Source organism: Talpa occidentalis, unplaced genomic scaffold, assembly GCF_014898055.3.
Source record: "Talpa occidentalis isolate TD23 unplaced genomic scaffold, MPIMG_talOcc4v2.1 talOcc4.3, whole genome shotgun sequence".
Lineage (NCBI taxonomy): Eukaryota > Metazoa > Chordata > Mammalia > Eulipotyphla > Talpidae > Talpa > Talpa occidentalis.
Genome location: NW_023603184.1, coordinates 97,820,092 through 97,836,578, shown reverse-complemented (window position 1 = coordinate 97,836,578; position 16,487 = coordinate 97,820,092). Strand labels below are relative to the sequence as shown.

Below are 16,487 nucleotides of genomic sequence, written 5' to 3'. Positions count from 1 at the left end.
TAATATGTTTAACATTATAGACCTAGAAAATCAGCAAGAATATCATTATTGCTTTAGTGAAGAAACACTTCAGTTCCTGTTGAGCCTATGACACCTGTCTTCTTTCTGATCATTTATTTTTCCTGAAATAAGAGAATCTCCCTTCTTCCTGCCCCTACATTTCTCTTCTCCCACATGTGGCCCAACCTAGTCACTTACTTTCCAACCTCATCGTTCTCATTCTTAGTCATATCTTTGGCACTTGTCCAATCTTGAACCATTTCTGTGTATTCAAACAAGTCAACTCTGACAAGGCTAATGACATGAGCAGGTCACCATCCTCATTGTCACTGTTTCGGAATAGATGAAGACCAGTCAGATCAGCAGGGACTACCTGATTGGTCATTGTGACTGGTTGTAGCAGGCTGTTCCAACCCAGTTGGCCCAGAGCCTCACCTAAGAACTAGAGGGTTGAGTTTTATATCTTTTCAGAGGTAGCTCGCTCCCCACTTTACCCTGTTGACTAAGCTAACCACTGCCTCAATGGAGATACAGCTTCATCTTCTGGATGGCTGTCAGAGTGAACAGCCAATTAGGGGCACAGTTGTATTTAGCCTAATGTACTTTAATTGAGGCTATACTTGCACCACTTTCTTATGGCACAGTTCCTGTTAGTTAATGCAAAAGAATTAATAAACATGGGACACTTATAAAACCTGAGATAAAAAACATGTCTGTTAAGCAGAAATTAGAACAAGATTACCAGAGGCTGGTAAGAGGGGGATAGGGACTTACTATTCAATGGTATAAAGTTTCAGCTATGCAAAATTAGTAAGTCTAGAGAGATCTGCTGTATAATATCATTCCTGGAGTTAATAACACTGTATACTTAAAATGTTGATGAAAGGTAGATCTCATATTAGATGTTCTTACTACAAAAAAGAATTTTTTTAAAGATTTATTTATGCATACAATAACTGGGGTACAGGCCAAAGTTGTGGGGATAAGGGCAGTGAAAGGATTCACCAGAGACAGAATTGGGAGCAGAACAGGCGGATCTACTGAAATACTCTGCTGTGGGGAGCAGCAGATGAGATAGGAGAGGTCTGCCTTGCCATGTGGGTTTCTCCCTGGTTGGCCTGGGGATTGAACTCATGCTGCAGAGGCAGCGGATATCTTCATAGTGCTATGCTTAACCCCTTGCACCACAAGGGAGGCCCCCCAAAAAGAATTTTTATGAACTAATTATATTTAATTTTGTTAGAAACAAAAATTTTAATCTTCTGGTTCATATTTCATGACAAGCATTTTAGATATTAAGATCTTCACTTTATCATCTTAAAATATCTTCTCTCTGTCTCTCTCTGTCTGTCTCTCTCTCTCTAGGACTTTCATATGCAGAGTAAATGGTAATTAAAATGTGCAGGATGACAAGATGGAGCAAACAGTGCTTGTACCACCAGGACCTGACAGCTTCAACTACTTCACCAGAGAATCTCTTGCGGCTATTGAAAGACGCATTGCAGAAGAAAAGGCTAAGAACCCCAAACCAGAAAAGAAAGATGATGATGAAAATGGCCCAAAGCCAAATAGTGACTTGGAAGCTGGAAAGAATCTTCCTTTTATTTATGGAGACATCCCTCCAGGGATGGTGTCGGAGCCGCTGGAGGACCTGGACCCGTACTATATCAATAAAAAAGTGAGTGCTTTTTATCGGGGATATTTTGCTGCTAATTGCCTACTGCATACCTTGGACTGTTATAGCACCAACACATGCTGATTTAGCACAGTCTTAAGTATCCTTTCATTTAAGAAATAAAACACATTTGCTTGTATACCAGTAAGCAATAAATTGATTACATCACAACAGATGGGGTTGTTTCAAATACACCACAAGGGATACCTAGAATAAAATGTAACTCTTGTAAATAGCTGATTTAATGAACTAAATGATTCTCCACAGATACTGTATTTACTATATAACTTTATTTTTTTATGCTTGAAAATCCTAAAATCATTACAAGTCATAAAATTTCAAATAATATTAGTAATTTCTAATGGAACAAAGTTTGATGCCACAAGTTTTTTGATTTCTAGATTGGGTTATACATAATGAATCAGTTATTTATTTGAAGATAATTTTTCTTGCAAAAGAATGATCCTATATAAATATTTTTAAATTTCTTGATTTTTTATAGAAATGTATTGATACTGGAAAGACTTCAAAAAAAGTAGTATCCTAAAGAACCTGTAACAAAGTTTTGAATGCCTGCCTTTTCTATATCCATGCTTGAAATGAATACCTGCTATTAAGCACCCAACATTTCATTATGACCTTGGCTTACCCAAACTAAGAAGAAAAGCACAGAAAAACATCAAATCCAAAAGATATATTGATTTTAGATTAAAGATTAGTTAATCTACAACATTTAATTATCTTTTCTTTCTTTTTTACCTGACATAATATATTTGTGAATTCAGTGAAAGGGCAGGGCACAAAGATTGTAATTAATCAAGTAAATGAAATTTTTTAGTTGGATATGAGTCTTAAAACCCCACAAACATTTAGGGATTCCTTATTGCTAGCATGGTTCTGTATGATGTTAGTCATTGTCAAATGCCTAAGTTTGGTGATGTTTACTATGTGGATTTGGTATAGTTTTGGGATAATGGATTTGGGATAACTTCTCATTGACTGTTACAGTTCCAGAAGTAAAAGCTTCAAAAATGGATGACTAGCACTATGTTCAGATTTTTTAACATCATACAGAACCATCAGTGGGAAATCTTGTCCTAAGAAGCATTTTCCCTAGTGACATTTCTATGCCAAGAGTACTCTGTGTGTTCTGCATTGTTTTAAGATCACCCTGCCAATCTCAGATATCCAAGTCACTAAAATAAAATTAGTCAAGGGATAGCAAAAGTAAGGTTATTTAAAAAAAATTAAGAATTCTCTAAATACTCAAACTTTAACAAAAACAAATTAATTCAGAATTTAAGGGTATTTTTCAATATTGAAGTAAATTATGAAAGAAAATTTAAGATTAGAAAACAGAGTACAAGCAACCAAATAAAGTTTAAAATATATAAAAGCAGAAGGAAATTTCAAGCACATTGCTCAATCACATGTCCTGAGTACCCTATCTTATTTTTTAAGGATTTCAGTGTTGCGAAAAGTTTCATTTGTATTGCTGTGGAATGACTAACATTTGAAGACTTTGACATCAGTTCAGTGTGAAAGGGATGGATGTGCTTTACCTTGGGAAAACACTTTCCTGATAACAATATTTCTCTTAACGGGGTGTTCTACTTGCACATTGTGATTTGTTCCAAAATGCCAACATGCTTTCCTTTCTCACACAATGTGCATTTAATGATAAAGGCAGAAGATGTGGAAGGCAAGTTTGAACGTGAACCTAACAGAGTTTATAAGGGTTATGTCAGCACAAGAATCTGGCTGACTAATCATTCCATTAGAACTGGTATTTTACCTTATTTTTAAGACCTTCATTTAAGTATTTGAAAGGATTGGCATAATTTTATTTTCCATCTGTTCATGATATTGAGGATATGGATATGGATATGAGTCAGAATATGCAAACATCTTCAGGCCAGTGACTTCCCAACGTTTCACACAAGCATAATAATTAATGTGTCATTTGGTCCTGATAAAAAATTTTGAGTTTTTTTCTTAATAATATACAGAACCAACAAAGCAAACCTACCACAATGGCTGCAGAGTCTATTCTTTATCTTATGTTTTATGTTAAAAGAAAGTGGTGGGTATGTAAGAAATTCTGTAAATAGAAATAACACAAAGCACACACTGAAGTTTCCTGTGATCTTCTGCAATGTCAGGGAGCTTATGGAAATGTCATTACCGATGGTATATTTTCAGATGGCATATGCCCACATATTTTTATCTCTGTTGCCCCAGTTTAAAATGTACAAATTATATAATGTTCAAAAATTCTACTAAGGTTATGAAAGTAGTTTGATATTATGGTAGGTACCAAAGATATAGTAGTAACCATCTCATGAACATTCCTTGCACATGGATGCATTAGCTTTCCAGACCCTGAGGTGTTTTAAGCCTTCTGAGGTCCAAGGTAAGAACTAAGGAATAAAATAGCATTGCTATCGGAATATCATGACAGAATTTTCCATACCATGTTAGCTCTGATGCAGTTGGTCTTCAGAATATCATTCCAGGTTGGGTTTCTTTTGTTTGTTTATTTACTTTAGCTGTGTGGCAAGGCACACTTAGCTTGCGAACACACCTTTTTTTTTTTTTTTTCTGACAGATTTTTTTTCACAGTTTCCTTTCATAGCTTGGGTTGATTTTGCACCATTTGGCTATACATTCAAATTCTTCACCCACTCTTTGTTACAGAAAACTTCTCCTTTCTCATGTTCTTCTTAAAATTACAGATGACTCATTAGTACCATGGAAGGAAATATCCTTTTGACAGTGTGACAGTGTACTTGAAATAGAATGAGGTATTTTAGATCTGTGGTGAAAATGGATGTTTGTTAATTATGGAATGCAGAAATGTATCCATTTAAAAATGTGCTATTTACTTGATTGTCTCATGGATCATTTAAAAACAGCTATTTTCTCTTTTTATCAGTTGTTCTAAGAAAGATGCCTATTCCTTTTAATTGGGTCTGCAAGAGGGATCATGCATGGATTTGTGGTTTCAAATCCCTGCTTGTTCTGACATTGCTATAGGAGTTTTCAGTTGTATTTTTTGTTTTGTTTTGGGGTTTTTTGGGTGGGAGTGGTAAAGAGAGTTGTTTGGGGATTAAGGACTTTTCCTTGCAAAAGTAATTTTATCGAAAGTCAGAAAAGTCAATGATAGTTAAAAGTGTAAATTTCACAAGTTGTCATATGGGCAGTCCCCAGTTTACAGTTTTTCTTTGCATATTACTGGCTCCTCTAGAATTACCAGTCACCCAGGCTTTCCCAGGCCTCCATGGTACTGTCATTGACATCCAACTCTTATTCTCCCCCCATTATTTCATCCTTATGCCCCTTTCTTCATTGTCACCTCCCAGTTTCTGTCCAAGAAATGATTCCAAGATGATGGTATTGGTTAAAAAAAAAAAAAAATTAGCATTCATTGAGTATCTGTTCCATTTGTAAGAGATCCTTCAATTGAAAGTAACCAAATGCAACCGAAACTATTTTTAAAAGAGAAAGGGATTGGAGAAAAGGAAGGAAGGGAGTCAGGAGAGAGGTAAGAGGGAAAGAAGCAGGGAGGAAGGGAAGGTGATGAATTGGAAAGATTTTTAATCTTAAAATCTAGTTTCTAAAACAGTGTCATCAGGACACAGTTCTTTCCCTGCCCCCACTACTCATGTTGTGCTACTCATACTCAACCATACGCTATCTTCTAGACTGGGATTATTTCCTGAAGCTGACTTGTCACATCACTACTTCTATTCAATTAGATCATCCTCTGTCTTTGTAAAAACTAAAATCTTAGACTCAGTGGGTCTTAACTTCTTCTAAAATAATTAAAAAATTAATTTTCCTACCTGATTCTAATAGGGTAATAAGCACCATTTTTTTTTTTTACAAAGAGGGCACATTCAGAGAACTTCTGTACGTCTGTAAAGAAATGGCATTTAAATTGGAATCTGAATGGGAGAAAGAGGTAGGAGACAGAAGTCTTCAGAGAAAGGAAGCAGCCTATAAGAAGACATAATATATAGAACTTTAATTTAAGAAGCTGATAAGATGCATTTGGACAACTGGGCTTAGGGTTAGACGAAAGGCATATTTTAGTGCATCTTAAAAAGTATGAAGATTAAGGACAAAATGAATGCTCAAAAGGTTTTGGTAAAGAAGTGACATGGTCCCCTTTTTTTATAAATTATTTTATTTTATATAATCCTTACATCATTTTTCATTTTTGCATAATATATGCATTTTCATTTTGGTTATATTCCCCATACAATTCCCACCCCCTTTTTCTGACCCTAACCCCTCTTCTCCTCCCTCCACCCCCCACTGTAGTGTGTCTCTGGTCTGTAGTTGCTTTTTTTTTTTTAAAGATTTATTTATTTATTTGTTTGTTTATTTATTTATTTATTTAAACAAGCACTGGGTATAGTCAGAAGGGCGGGAGGGTGAAAGAATTCACCAGAGCCAGAGCAGGGAGCAGAGCAGGCAGAAGGACCCAAGCACACTGCTGAGGGGAGCAGCGGGCGGCAGGAGAGGTCTGCACGCCATGTGGGACCCTCCTCTGGTGGCTGGGGAGCAGCCGGGGATCGAACTGGCACTGCAGAGGCTGCGGGCAGCTTTGCAACCCAGCGCTCAACCGCTGCACCACCGGGGAGGCCCTGTAGTTGCTTTTTGATTTTGATTTTGGTCTAGCTTTTTGACAATGAATATGGCGACTAACAGATGAAAGCATAATCTGTTTTGGAGGTATGATATTTAAGATTCAGAGGGGAGCAAGCTAATAGCATTGTTTTCTGAATATGAATTTGGGAGGGACAATACTGAATTTTAAGTTCCAATGTGAAACTTACATATTTGAGAACAAGGCACACAAACATCTTAACCTTTTAATCCTAGTATTTATAAGATACTTTAGAATTCATTAAGGGTATTCACATGCTCTATTCATTTCATTCTCAAAACTCTGAAGTTAATGTTGTAATACTCTCCCTTCACATGTAGATATTGACATGGAATAATTTGTTCAAAGTTCTCACACAGCAAATTTCAATAAAACTGGGCCTCGGATTGGTCCTTTCCAGTCAATGAAAAATTAACATGTAATCGTGCACCACGTCATGGCGTGGGGTAAAGATCCAGGTTGAGAAATATTTGACACTCAGGTATATCATTTCATCTCTAGTTGTAATTTCTCCTTTTTTGTCTGAGGTAGATACAGAAGCATAAACAACTCAGCTGATGAGATCCCACCTAAGCAGGCCTATGGGGTCATCTCCTGCACTGACCCTGCTCCCACCATTCCCAACTAAAGCCTGGGGTCATGCAATTTCACAGATTGTTTTCTGAGTACAAGTTCTTCTTTGCATGAACTTAAAGTAGAGATAGAAATCTGACCATAAGGAATCAAGCCCACAGATATATTTTATTTGACTCATGTAATAGTATATGGATTTTTTAATTAGTTTTTGAAATTTATAGATCAGCAAATTGCATGCATAACCTCATGCACATTTAGGATTTCTCTTAAAATATCAGATCCAGCATTGCTTATTTGCATACCAAAAATTGTCAGGTAACTCAAGGCAACCAACTTTGATGGACATTTTGGTTTGTGATTCTGGCCTAAAGACCACATGTGTAATTAAGTGAAGATTATATTAAAGGTTTGTGGACCACAGGCATGCATATACCATGTGTTATTTAGGCTAATTACTTCTAGTCTAAAAAGAAAACTAGACACCTGGAGAGAAAAAAAATTTAATATTACATATTCACTTCAGAGTAGATTGAGAAACTGCAAAAAGATTTCCATTCCCCAGTGGCTTAGAAAAAAGAGGGAAATCATGGCCTGAATCCACAAATAACAAAGTGGCAGAGGAGAAGGTGAGGCCATTTAGAGAGCCCACAAGAGGAAAAAATAGAATTAGATTATATGGAAGTGGCCCAAAATGAGAAATGTCCCCCAAAATGTGTACTATGAGGACTTTCCACTCCATGCAGTTTGTTTACACCCAAATTTCTGCCATACAAGTCATTTTGCCCCTCTCTGCTGAAAGTCAGTAGCTGAGAGTGAAAAAAAAGTTCAAGTCCATTTCCAGCAGAAGATGGAGGGAATTTTCCTAATCTGGCTGCAGGGCAACATTGAGAGAAAAGATGTGTATCTTGCAGCCCAACTTAGAACTGTTGACATTTTCAGAGTCACACTATACATGGTGATAAAAGCCCACATTAATGCAAGTTCTGTTTCGCAAACAGTAACATCAGGTAACATTAAGGCTTCTGGGTCTGTGTGTAAAAGAATATATATATATATATATATATATATATATATATATATATATATATATATTCTGTCTGTGAGAAAATAAGTTCTGAATTTCAGATAACACTTTCAAATATCTCACTGAAACTGTAAGTACAAGTGGAATACTGCATTTTAAAAATTTTGAAATGAAGGTGTAAATTTAATCAACCAATAACATAATCTACATTTTTATATTGTTTATGATCATTGCTAACTTTCCTCTGTTACTTGCTTTTGCCAGTATATTTACTTTAACAGTAGGCAAATATTGTAAACTTGAAATCAGTGTATCAATTGGCATTTTTGGGATAATTTTTACATAAACATAAAAGTTAGACCTAGATTTAAACTATTTACTTTAAGGAACATTGCCTCTACATTGAAAGAGAAGATAGTGGACATATTTAGAAAAGGAAACTGGAAAAATATGCTTGTTAAATTCAATGTCTATTCTGGAAAAATAAATTCTAAACAAATTACTTCCTAAAACCCCAGAGACAAGAAAAGAATACTAAGTAGTAAGAGTACAGATTCATAGACAGTAATTCCTAGCAAACTATTATAGTTGTCTCCTTATTGACTATGCAGTTAGATCAAGGAGGATTTTGTAGACCAAGAAACTGTAGCCAAGAACACCTATATCCAAGGGGCACTGGAACCCTGTGTTCAGTTGACCTGGTTGGAAAAGAACGGGAGAGTCCACACCACACTCTCCTCTACTCTATGCAAATGCATTTTTTAAGTCAGTGCAGTTCTGATTGGTGGGAAGTTTATGAATCTGTGATTGGTTGAATTTCAACCTTCCCCTGCAACCCTTGCATTCTTTGCCTGCTGGTGTGGTCACATTGTCTTTTCCATGATGGATGCGTGTGCGCATGCCCAGAGCTCCTACTGTGCCTGGAGCTGACCTTCAGCAGCTTCCTAACACTAGTTTTTACCCAGTTGCCAGTGAGTCGGTTTTGGTTTTCCTTTTTAATATTACTTGTTAATTTTCATCCATGTGTTACACTTTATCATTGATAGTTTGGGGAATTATTAAAATCCCTTGTTAACAAAACAGATTCACAGTCTTACTATTGCAGAAACACCTGAATCTATATTGAAAGTACAGAATACTGGCCTCAGAATCTCAACTGAATTGGAATCACAACACCTCTGTGAGCTAAATATACGTATTCCCATTTTCAAAAGAGACAAATGAGTCATGGCACAGTTAAATAACTTGTCCAGGATCTCAGGGCTGGAAGTCAGTAGAACCAGATTTTTTTTTTTAAAGATTTATTTATTTATACGAGCACTGGGGTACAGGCCAGAGGGGCTCCATCAGAGACAGAGCACGGAGGAGAACAGGCAGAAGGACCGAAAGCATTGCTAAGGGGAGCAGCGGGCGCGACAGGAGAGGTCTGTCACGCCAGGTGGGTCTCTCCCTGACCAGCCAGGAATTGAACTGGCACTGCAGAGGCTGCAGACAGCTTCACAGCGCTGCGTTCAACCCGCTGCATCACCGGGGAGGCCCTAGAACCAGATTTTGAGCCAGGCATCTCTCTCCAGAGTCTGCACTCTTGATAATCTCTTAAGTTAAAACAAAACCTAGTTGTGGTTTTCTTTTCTTTTTTTAAAGATTTATTTATTTATTTTATACAAGCACTGGGTACAGTCAGAAGCGCGGGAAGGTGAGAGATTTCACCAGAGCGGGGAGCAGAACAGGCAGAAGGACCGAAGTACACTGCTGAGGCGAGCAGCGGGCGGCAGGAGAGGTCTGCGCACCATGTGGGACCCTCACCAGCGGCCGGGGATAGAACCGGCGCTGCAGAAGCTGCGGGCAACTTCACAGCCCAGCGCTCAACAGTTGCACCACCAGGAGAGGCCCATCTAGTTGTAGTTTTCTAATGTTACTTTCCAGATTGTTAAGCAGTTAAATACCAATTAACTTTTTATTTTTATTTGGCAAGACTTACTAAGGTAAGACCTAGCAGTACAATGAATGGTTCACATATAGCTCTGTGGTCTCAATAAAGTAGACAGTCACCTGTGACTATTTTACTTGACATTAGTGAGTCCAGATTTTGAAGACATGAAATTTGTCTGAAAGCAAGATGGAAAATGTCTCAATAATTTTAAATATTGATTTTATTTCCAAATGATGATATATTGGATATACTGGATGTAACAATACATTATTAAAGTTAATTTCTCCTGCTTTTTACTTTTTTAAAAAACATGACTGTTAAAATATATTAAATCATATATGTAGTTCAGATTTGTAGTTCACATATTTCTATTAGAGAGCCCTTGTCTGGGGAAGCCTTTATTTACCTTTCTACATTTTCTCTATAGTAAAGATAATTGAACATTCACTAGTTCATAAACTTTGTGGGGTCACAATTTACTTATCTTTGTTTTCCCTGTAAATCATAGCACAGAGCTTTGCAATATTGTGCTGTAGTGAATAAACATCTTTTGCATCAAAATGAATTAAATTAACAATTGGACCTAAAACAGTTCGTGCTATTTTCCAGGTATCCCATACAGCATACTGTAGGGGCCCAATAAATGTTACTTGGTTTGATAACTTTATGAAGAGATAGTGACAAGCCCAATTGACCAATATATGAAGTTACATCCTTATAAATATATCCCTTATAAATGTATCTTTTTAAATATTTACTTATTTATGCAAACAAGAGCTGGGGTACAGGCCAGAGGTGCCAGGGGGTGAGAGGAATCACCAAAGATAGAGTGGGGAACAGAACAGGCAGATTGAATGAAATACATTGCTGAGGGGAGCAGCGGGTGAGACAGGAAACATCTGCTGTGCCATGTGGGTTGCTCCCTGGCGGGCCAGGATTGTGCCCACGCTGCAGAGGTAGAGGCTACAGACTGCTCCAAAGTGCTGTGCTTAACCCCTTGCACCACCAGGGAGGCCCCATAAATGTCTCTTTTAAGAGACATTTCAGATATAGAATTTTATTTCTAGATTAGTAAAAAATGCTACATTTTGTGAGACCCTCGCCGGTGGCTGGGGATCGAACCGGTGCTGCAGAGGCTGCGAGCAGCCTCGCAGCCCAGCACTCAACTGCTGTTCTGGAGGCCCAGTGCTACATTTTTAAATTTGTTACTAGGTACAAAATTATTCGCTTCAAAATTATTTCATCAATGTCCTACAATCTTTGTCTGTAAAGAGAAACACATTTCAAATCTAGAAGATAGGGTAGAAGCTACCCTATCAGCCTTTTCTCCCCCATTACCAATTTTGAATCTTTTCTTTTGTACTGAATTGATAATGCAATAAAAATTATCCTGAGGAATTGTGTTAATGAAATTTTTATTGAGCTACTAGATTTAAAGGATGCTGAGCTACTTCACTATATTAGCCATCCAATACATTCTTTTAAAAAATCATTGCTGAACTGTACATTTAGAAGTGTTTAAGGTAAATTTTGTGTTATATATTTTACCATAATTTTAAAAAAATGGGCCTCCCTGGTGGCACAAGTGGTTAAGACACAGCACTATGAAGCTATCTGCAGCCACTGCAGCACGAGTTCGGTCCCTGGCCAGGGAGGTGACCCACATGGCACAGTAGATCTCTCCTAACTCACCCTCTGCTCCCCTCAGCAGTATGCTTCAGTAGATCCACCTGTTCTGCTCCCTACTCTGTCTGTAGTAAATCCTCTCGCCTCCCACACCTCTGGCCTGTACCCCAGTTCTTGTATACATAAATAAATAAATAAATAAATCTTTAAAAATATAATAAATTTTTAAAAAAGAGGAAGAAGTGCATAACTCTTGATTTGCTTAAAGCTACTTATTATTTTGTTTATACAGCTTAAAATACAGTAATAACTTGGATGGCCTTTGAATTCTTCCATTTTTGAACTCATCTATAAATTGGAGAAGGCAAATATTTCTTTGTTTAAGAATTCTGAGTTACTTGTTTACTTGTAAGTAAACAGCGTTCGCTTCTGACGTTCTTCTCTCTTCAATGCCATCAGCATAATTATTTGGAAAAATATGTATCGGAGATTCCTTGAGGGCAACTATCCTTTTCTTGATTCTCAACAGTTATAAGCTAAATGTTTGACTTCTTAGATGTGCAAGCAAATATAAGGAGGATGGATAAAGACAGATGAGGAAGTAGACATTAGATCAGTTGCAAAAAAAGTAAATTTGAAGTTATAAATAGAACTTACTGACAAAAAGTGGTAACATTTTTAATATTCTACATATTGGGTTGCTCATAATTCAGCTTTATTGAAAGACTGTTTAAAATAAACCCATAAATGCTTTAAAGTGACCTTTGTGAAATTTGTAGACAGAGACACACAGTTCAGCAGTGTCTTCACAGAAGAAATCTTCTGAAATGGTCACTTAATGTTAGCCTTAGTGTCAGCTTCCTGGGGACCTCTGGCAAGGATGTCTTAGCTAACTATATGTCTTGCAGAACATGCTTTTCTATAAAGTAAAACCTCATTAATTCCATTTATAAATGCAAATAATAAGCATTTATACATTTATGCAAATCTTGTACATATGAAGTTAAAAAATTGTTGTCTTCCACATACTTTGAATTTTATAAATCAATAAAGGTAATATACCCTAAAAATAATAGATGTTTTTAATCTAAGGCTTGAACAATTGAGAATCATCTCCATCTGCCTTTCACTTTTCTGTCAAATAGTAATTCCTATATGTCAGAGGACTTTTAGATTTAGAAGTACTTATAAGATTTAGGGTGCAATGGCTTTCATTAAATTCAACTTGTTGAGTTCTAGATCATTGAATTCCCAGTTAGGGGCCCCCTTTGTTCAGATTCTAAGGGTTGCTTCTTTTTCTTTTTGGTCCTCAGGGAAGAAATTTCCTACCTTTCCCCACCCTTTCTTTTGGCTTCTGCTACTCAGTCTTTTGCTTTACCATCTCTTCCTCCATTCTTTCTACTTTCTTCCTTTATTTACCTTTGCTCCTAGTGTAAGCTGAAGGGTGGCCTCATAGCCAGAGACATAGGTAAACTTTTCTTCTTGTAGACCCATCCTCTTAGAATGAGTCTAGCGATTTGTCTAGTCCACTAAGCTATATACAGTTGGTACCATCTTCAATGACCTCCCTCTCAAGCCCATGCTTTAAGCTGCTATGAACTGTAACCTTGTCCTCATTAACTCTTTGAATCACTAGTATCTATTTTATGATTAGTTCATATATTATTTGAAATGAGAAGACTGTTAAATTAAAAATATATATTCTAGGTTATGTTTTTACAACATCTGTGATTCCTAGCCCCCGTTATTGTTATTAGGTTTTACTGGGCCTATTTTTGGAGAAACATTACAGGGTGGATTATATTCAGTACTGAGTTAGTGGACTTGGGCCTTTCTGTGTCCTTGAGTGAGTGTACTCTCTAGGGCAAAGGCATTCACATTGCACAAGTCTGTTCATGTCTTACGATGATCTCACAATGTCATTTAGGGACAGGAGCATTGAATGAATCAGAGAAAAGGGGGACTAAGTATTGTAGACACAGGTAATTGCTTTTCCAGTTAGCAAAGGTGAAACTTTCCTCTCTTATAAATGGACTTGGTAATATAGTTTTTTTTGTATTCTGAATTCATAGTGATTCAAAGATGAAAAAGAAGATAATGAATCAAAGTTAGACTTAGAACAATACTTTTTCAAACTCTTTTGCGAAGGAGGAGTTAACATTCTTTTATAAAATACAGTAAAATCAGTTTCTAGAAAATTAAAATAAAAACTGATCCACAAAATAAATCCTGCATTATTATTATTATTAAAGTCAGCAGATATGAAATTAGGTTGTCAAATTGCCTTACAGGTTTCTAAACACTTATTAACCAATGTCTTGTCACAGACCTGGAACAGCTGCCAGACCAGCACCTCTAAGGGGGCCACACTTTCATAGCCCTAATTTAAAGCACTCTACACATACCAGCAAGGAATTGCTATTTTCATTCTTTTTTTTAAGATTTGTTTTTATTTATTTATACATACAAGAACTGTGGTGTAGGCCAGAGGTGCAGAGAGGAGCAGAGCAGAGTGACGAGCAGAGCAGGCAGATTTACTGAAATACACTGCTGAGGGAAGCAGGGGCCAAGACAGGAGAGGTCTGTTGTGCCATATGTGGGTTAGGTCCCTGGCTGGGGATCCAACTCAGACCGCAGAGGCGATAGCGCTAAGGCCTCCAGGGAGGCCCCAGAATCGCTATTTCCAAACAATGCTCAATAAATATTTTAGAGTGATTACTTCAAAATTTAGAAAACCTTGAAGGTAGAAAGGAAAAAATGAGAAATAGACTAATGACTGAGCATAGGGGGAGATAAACGCTTACCAATGATTCTTAGCAGAAAGTAAACGTAAAGTTAATGCTTGCCATGTCATACAATGACATGGATATCTTTCCTACAGCTAACAGAGTATTTGAAGAATTTAAATTAGAAAGATTTGATGTTCCTTTCCCAGGGTAGGTTCTTTACAGAACCAAAGGCTTCACCCCCACCTCTGGGTCTCTCTGAATATAAGAAAACATCTTCAGAAACACTGAGTCAGAATCCTTGATAAGCTATTGAAACTGAAATTGTGTGTTGCTTGTTTATTTTTTGTCTGCACACTGCTATTGCTTTCAAGCATGTCTAATTTTTGAAATCATTCACATTCATGGGTCCTAGAGTTCTACAGGGACTTTGAGTTTTCCTCTCTACCAAGAAAGCATTGCCTGATATAGGATGTCAACTGGGATTAGAATTCAATGTGTCAGCTAACTCAGAAATCCCAGCACAGAATTTAGCACTCCTGTTCAAGAGATACTCTCCAGGGAATGTGGCCTTCAGAAATCAGTGATATCCATCTAACCCAAGTTGGGTGTTTTTATTTTCCATTACAAATAGAAGATCCACTACTTATTTTATAAACATAAATGGAAAAACATTTATTTCAAAAATATTATTAGTTCTATTGAATGATTTTGAATTCCACAGGATTAATTTCACAATATTTGAGTTGGGAAAACAGAAAACTCTATAAAGGGATGTAGTATCCTAAAACTTTTAGAATGAAATGAAATATATACCCATTTAAAGTTTTATATAACTCAGAAGTTTAAAATGTTAAGAAAATAAAATAAACTCTCTTGGCCCAATGTCTTATGTACATAAATTTGCAGGTAAGTAGCAGGTAAAAGGTAAGTGATAGTGATAGTTTATCTTCATGGTGCACATCAAAAGTGGAAACTTTGAAATAATTCATTATAAAAAATTACAGAAGTAGGCAATATAGTTTAAATGGTTTATGCTTTTATACTTCTATGTTGTGTTCCTATCTTGCAGACTTTTATAGTATTGAATAAAGGGAAGGCCATCTTCCGGTTCAGTGCCACCTCAGCCCTGTACATTTTAACTCCTTTCAATCCTCTTAGGAAAATAGCTATTAAGATTTTGGTACATTCATATCCTTTTCAAGTGATCAATATTAACTCATTGTACATAATCTATAAGTGCTTTGTAACTAAATATAAAATTAAGTTGGGCAATGTCCATATTCTGTAGCTTTTGTCATTCTCATTTTTACTTTCTTTTGTCATACAAGCTTATTCTTAAGGTATTTTAGGTCACATAGATATTGCTAAAACTTGTAAAGTCTTAATATTACATGTATTTTATGTAGCTTTCAAATATATATTATATAATATATGTAATATATTATATATTATATATATACACCAAAGTCTTTAAATAAGTCTTTCTAAAAACAGTTGTTATATATGGAGTCCTACAAATCTAATATAAGATAGCCATATTTATCTTTACCATCTTTGTACAAAGTTTGTCATTATCTATAATTTGAAGTGATGAATGATATAAAAACAAAGAAATCTACTTCCAGGCCAAGTTTAGATATATCTATAATATAAGACATTTTAGTAAACCTTTAAGTTTATTATCTGTAGGAGAATGTCAAGGGGCTTAGCTAATTCTTAAACTTTCCTAATGAAATTGTGAAGGAAGTCCTGGAATATTGGCTGAATCTCAAATTTGTCATTGAATTATGACTCTGCCGTGCAAACCTGATTGCTTAATAAAGACTGAAAGTTAATGAAAGAAGATGAGATTTTATTTCTAAATTGTCTTTAGGGATTTGGCTTTGTGATCTCCATTGATGTTAAAAAAGGACTCTGCAACTGAATTCATCTGTTCATATTCATTGATGAAAAACTTCATTCTAATTATGTCTCATTTGATGGCTTTGGCAATAGCAAATACAGAAATGCTGTAATTATCATAAGCTCATACTACCTGATTTTTTTTTAAGGGTTTTAAAATGTAGAAAGTCATTATACTCTTCAGATGATAGCAAGAAATTCCTTAGTGGTATAGATATACTATTATTAAAATTAAATTATTTGAAAGATAAATATCTTATGTTCAGGATTTTTACATTTATAGGACATTTCCTTAACCTAGTTTGTGTTCCTAGTGCCATCATGTGGTCATTTGATAAAAGCTTTCT

The 16,487-nt window shown here is 36.1% G+C and overlaps 1 protein-coding gene across 2 annotated transcripts in view; it reads left to right on the top strand.

The window, feature by feature from the left end:
• SCN1A (sodium voltage-gated channel alpha subunit 1) overlaps positions 1–16,487 on the top strand; it is a 120,868-nt gene that overhangs the window by 39,410 nt on the left and 64,971 nt on the right. Inside the window, exons 2-3 of one of the 2 annotated variants that reach the window (XM_037523452.2) lie at positions 1,366–1,678; positions 15,308–15,426. In XM_037523452.2, coding sequence (XP_037379349.1) covers positions 1,415–1,678; positions 15,308–15,426 — 383 coding nt within the window. In that variant the 5' untranslated portion in view covers positions 1,366–1,414. Of the gene's footprint in view, positions 1–1,365; positions 1,679–15,307; positions 15,427–16,487 lie in introns of those variants that run through there. The other variant, XM_037523455.2, reaches the window with a different exon arrangement.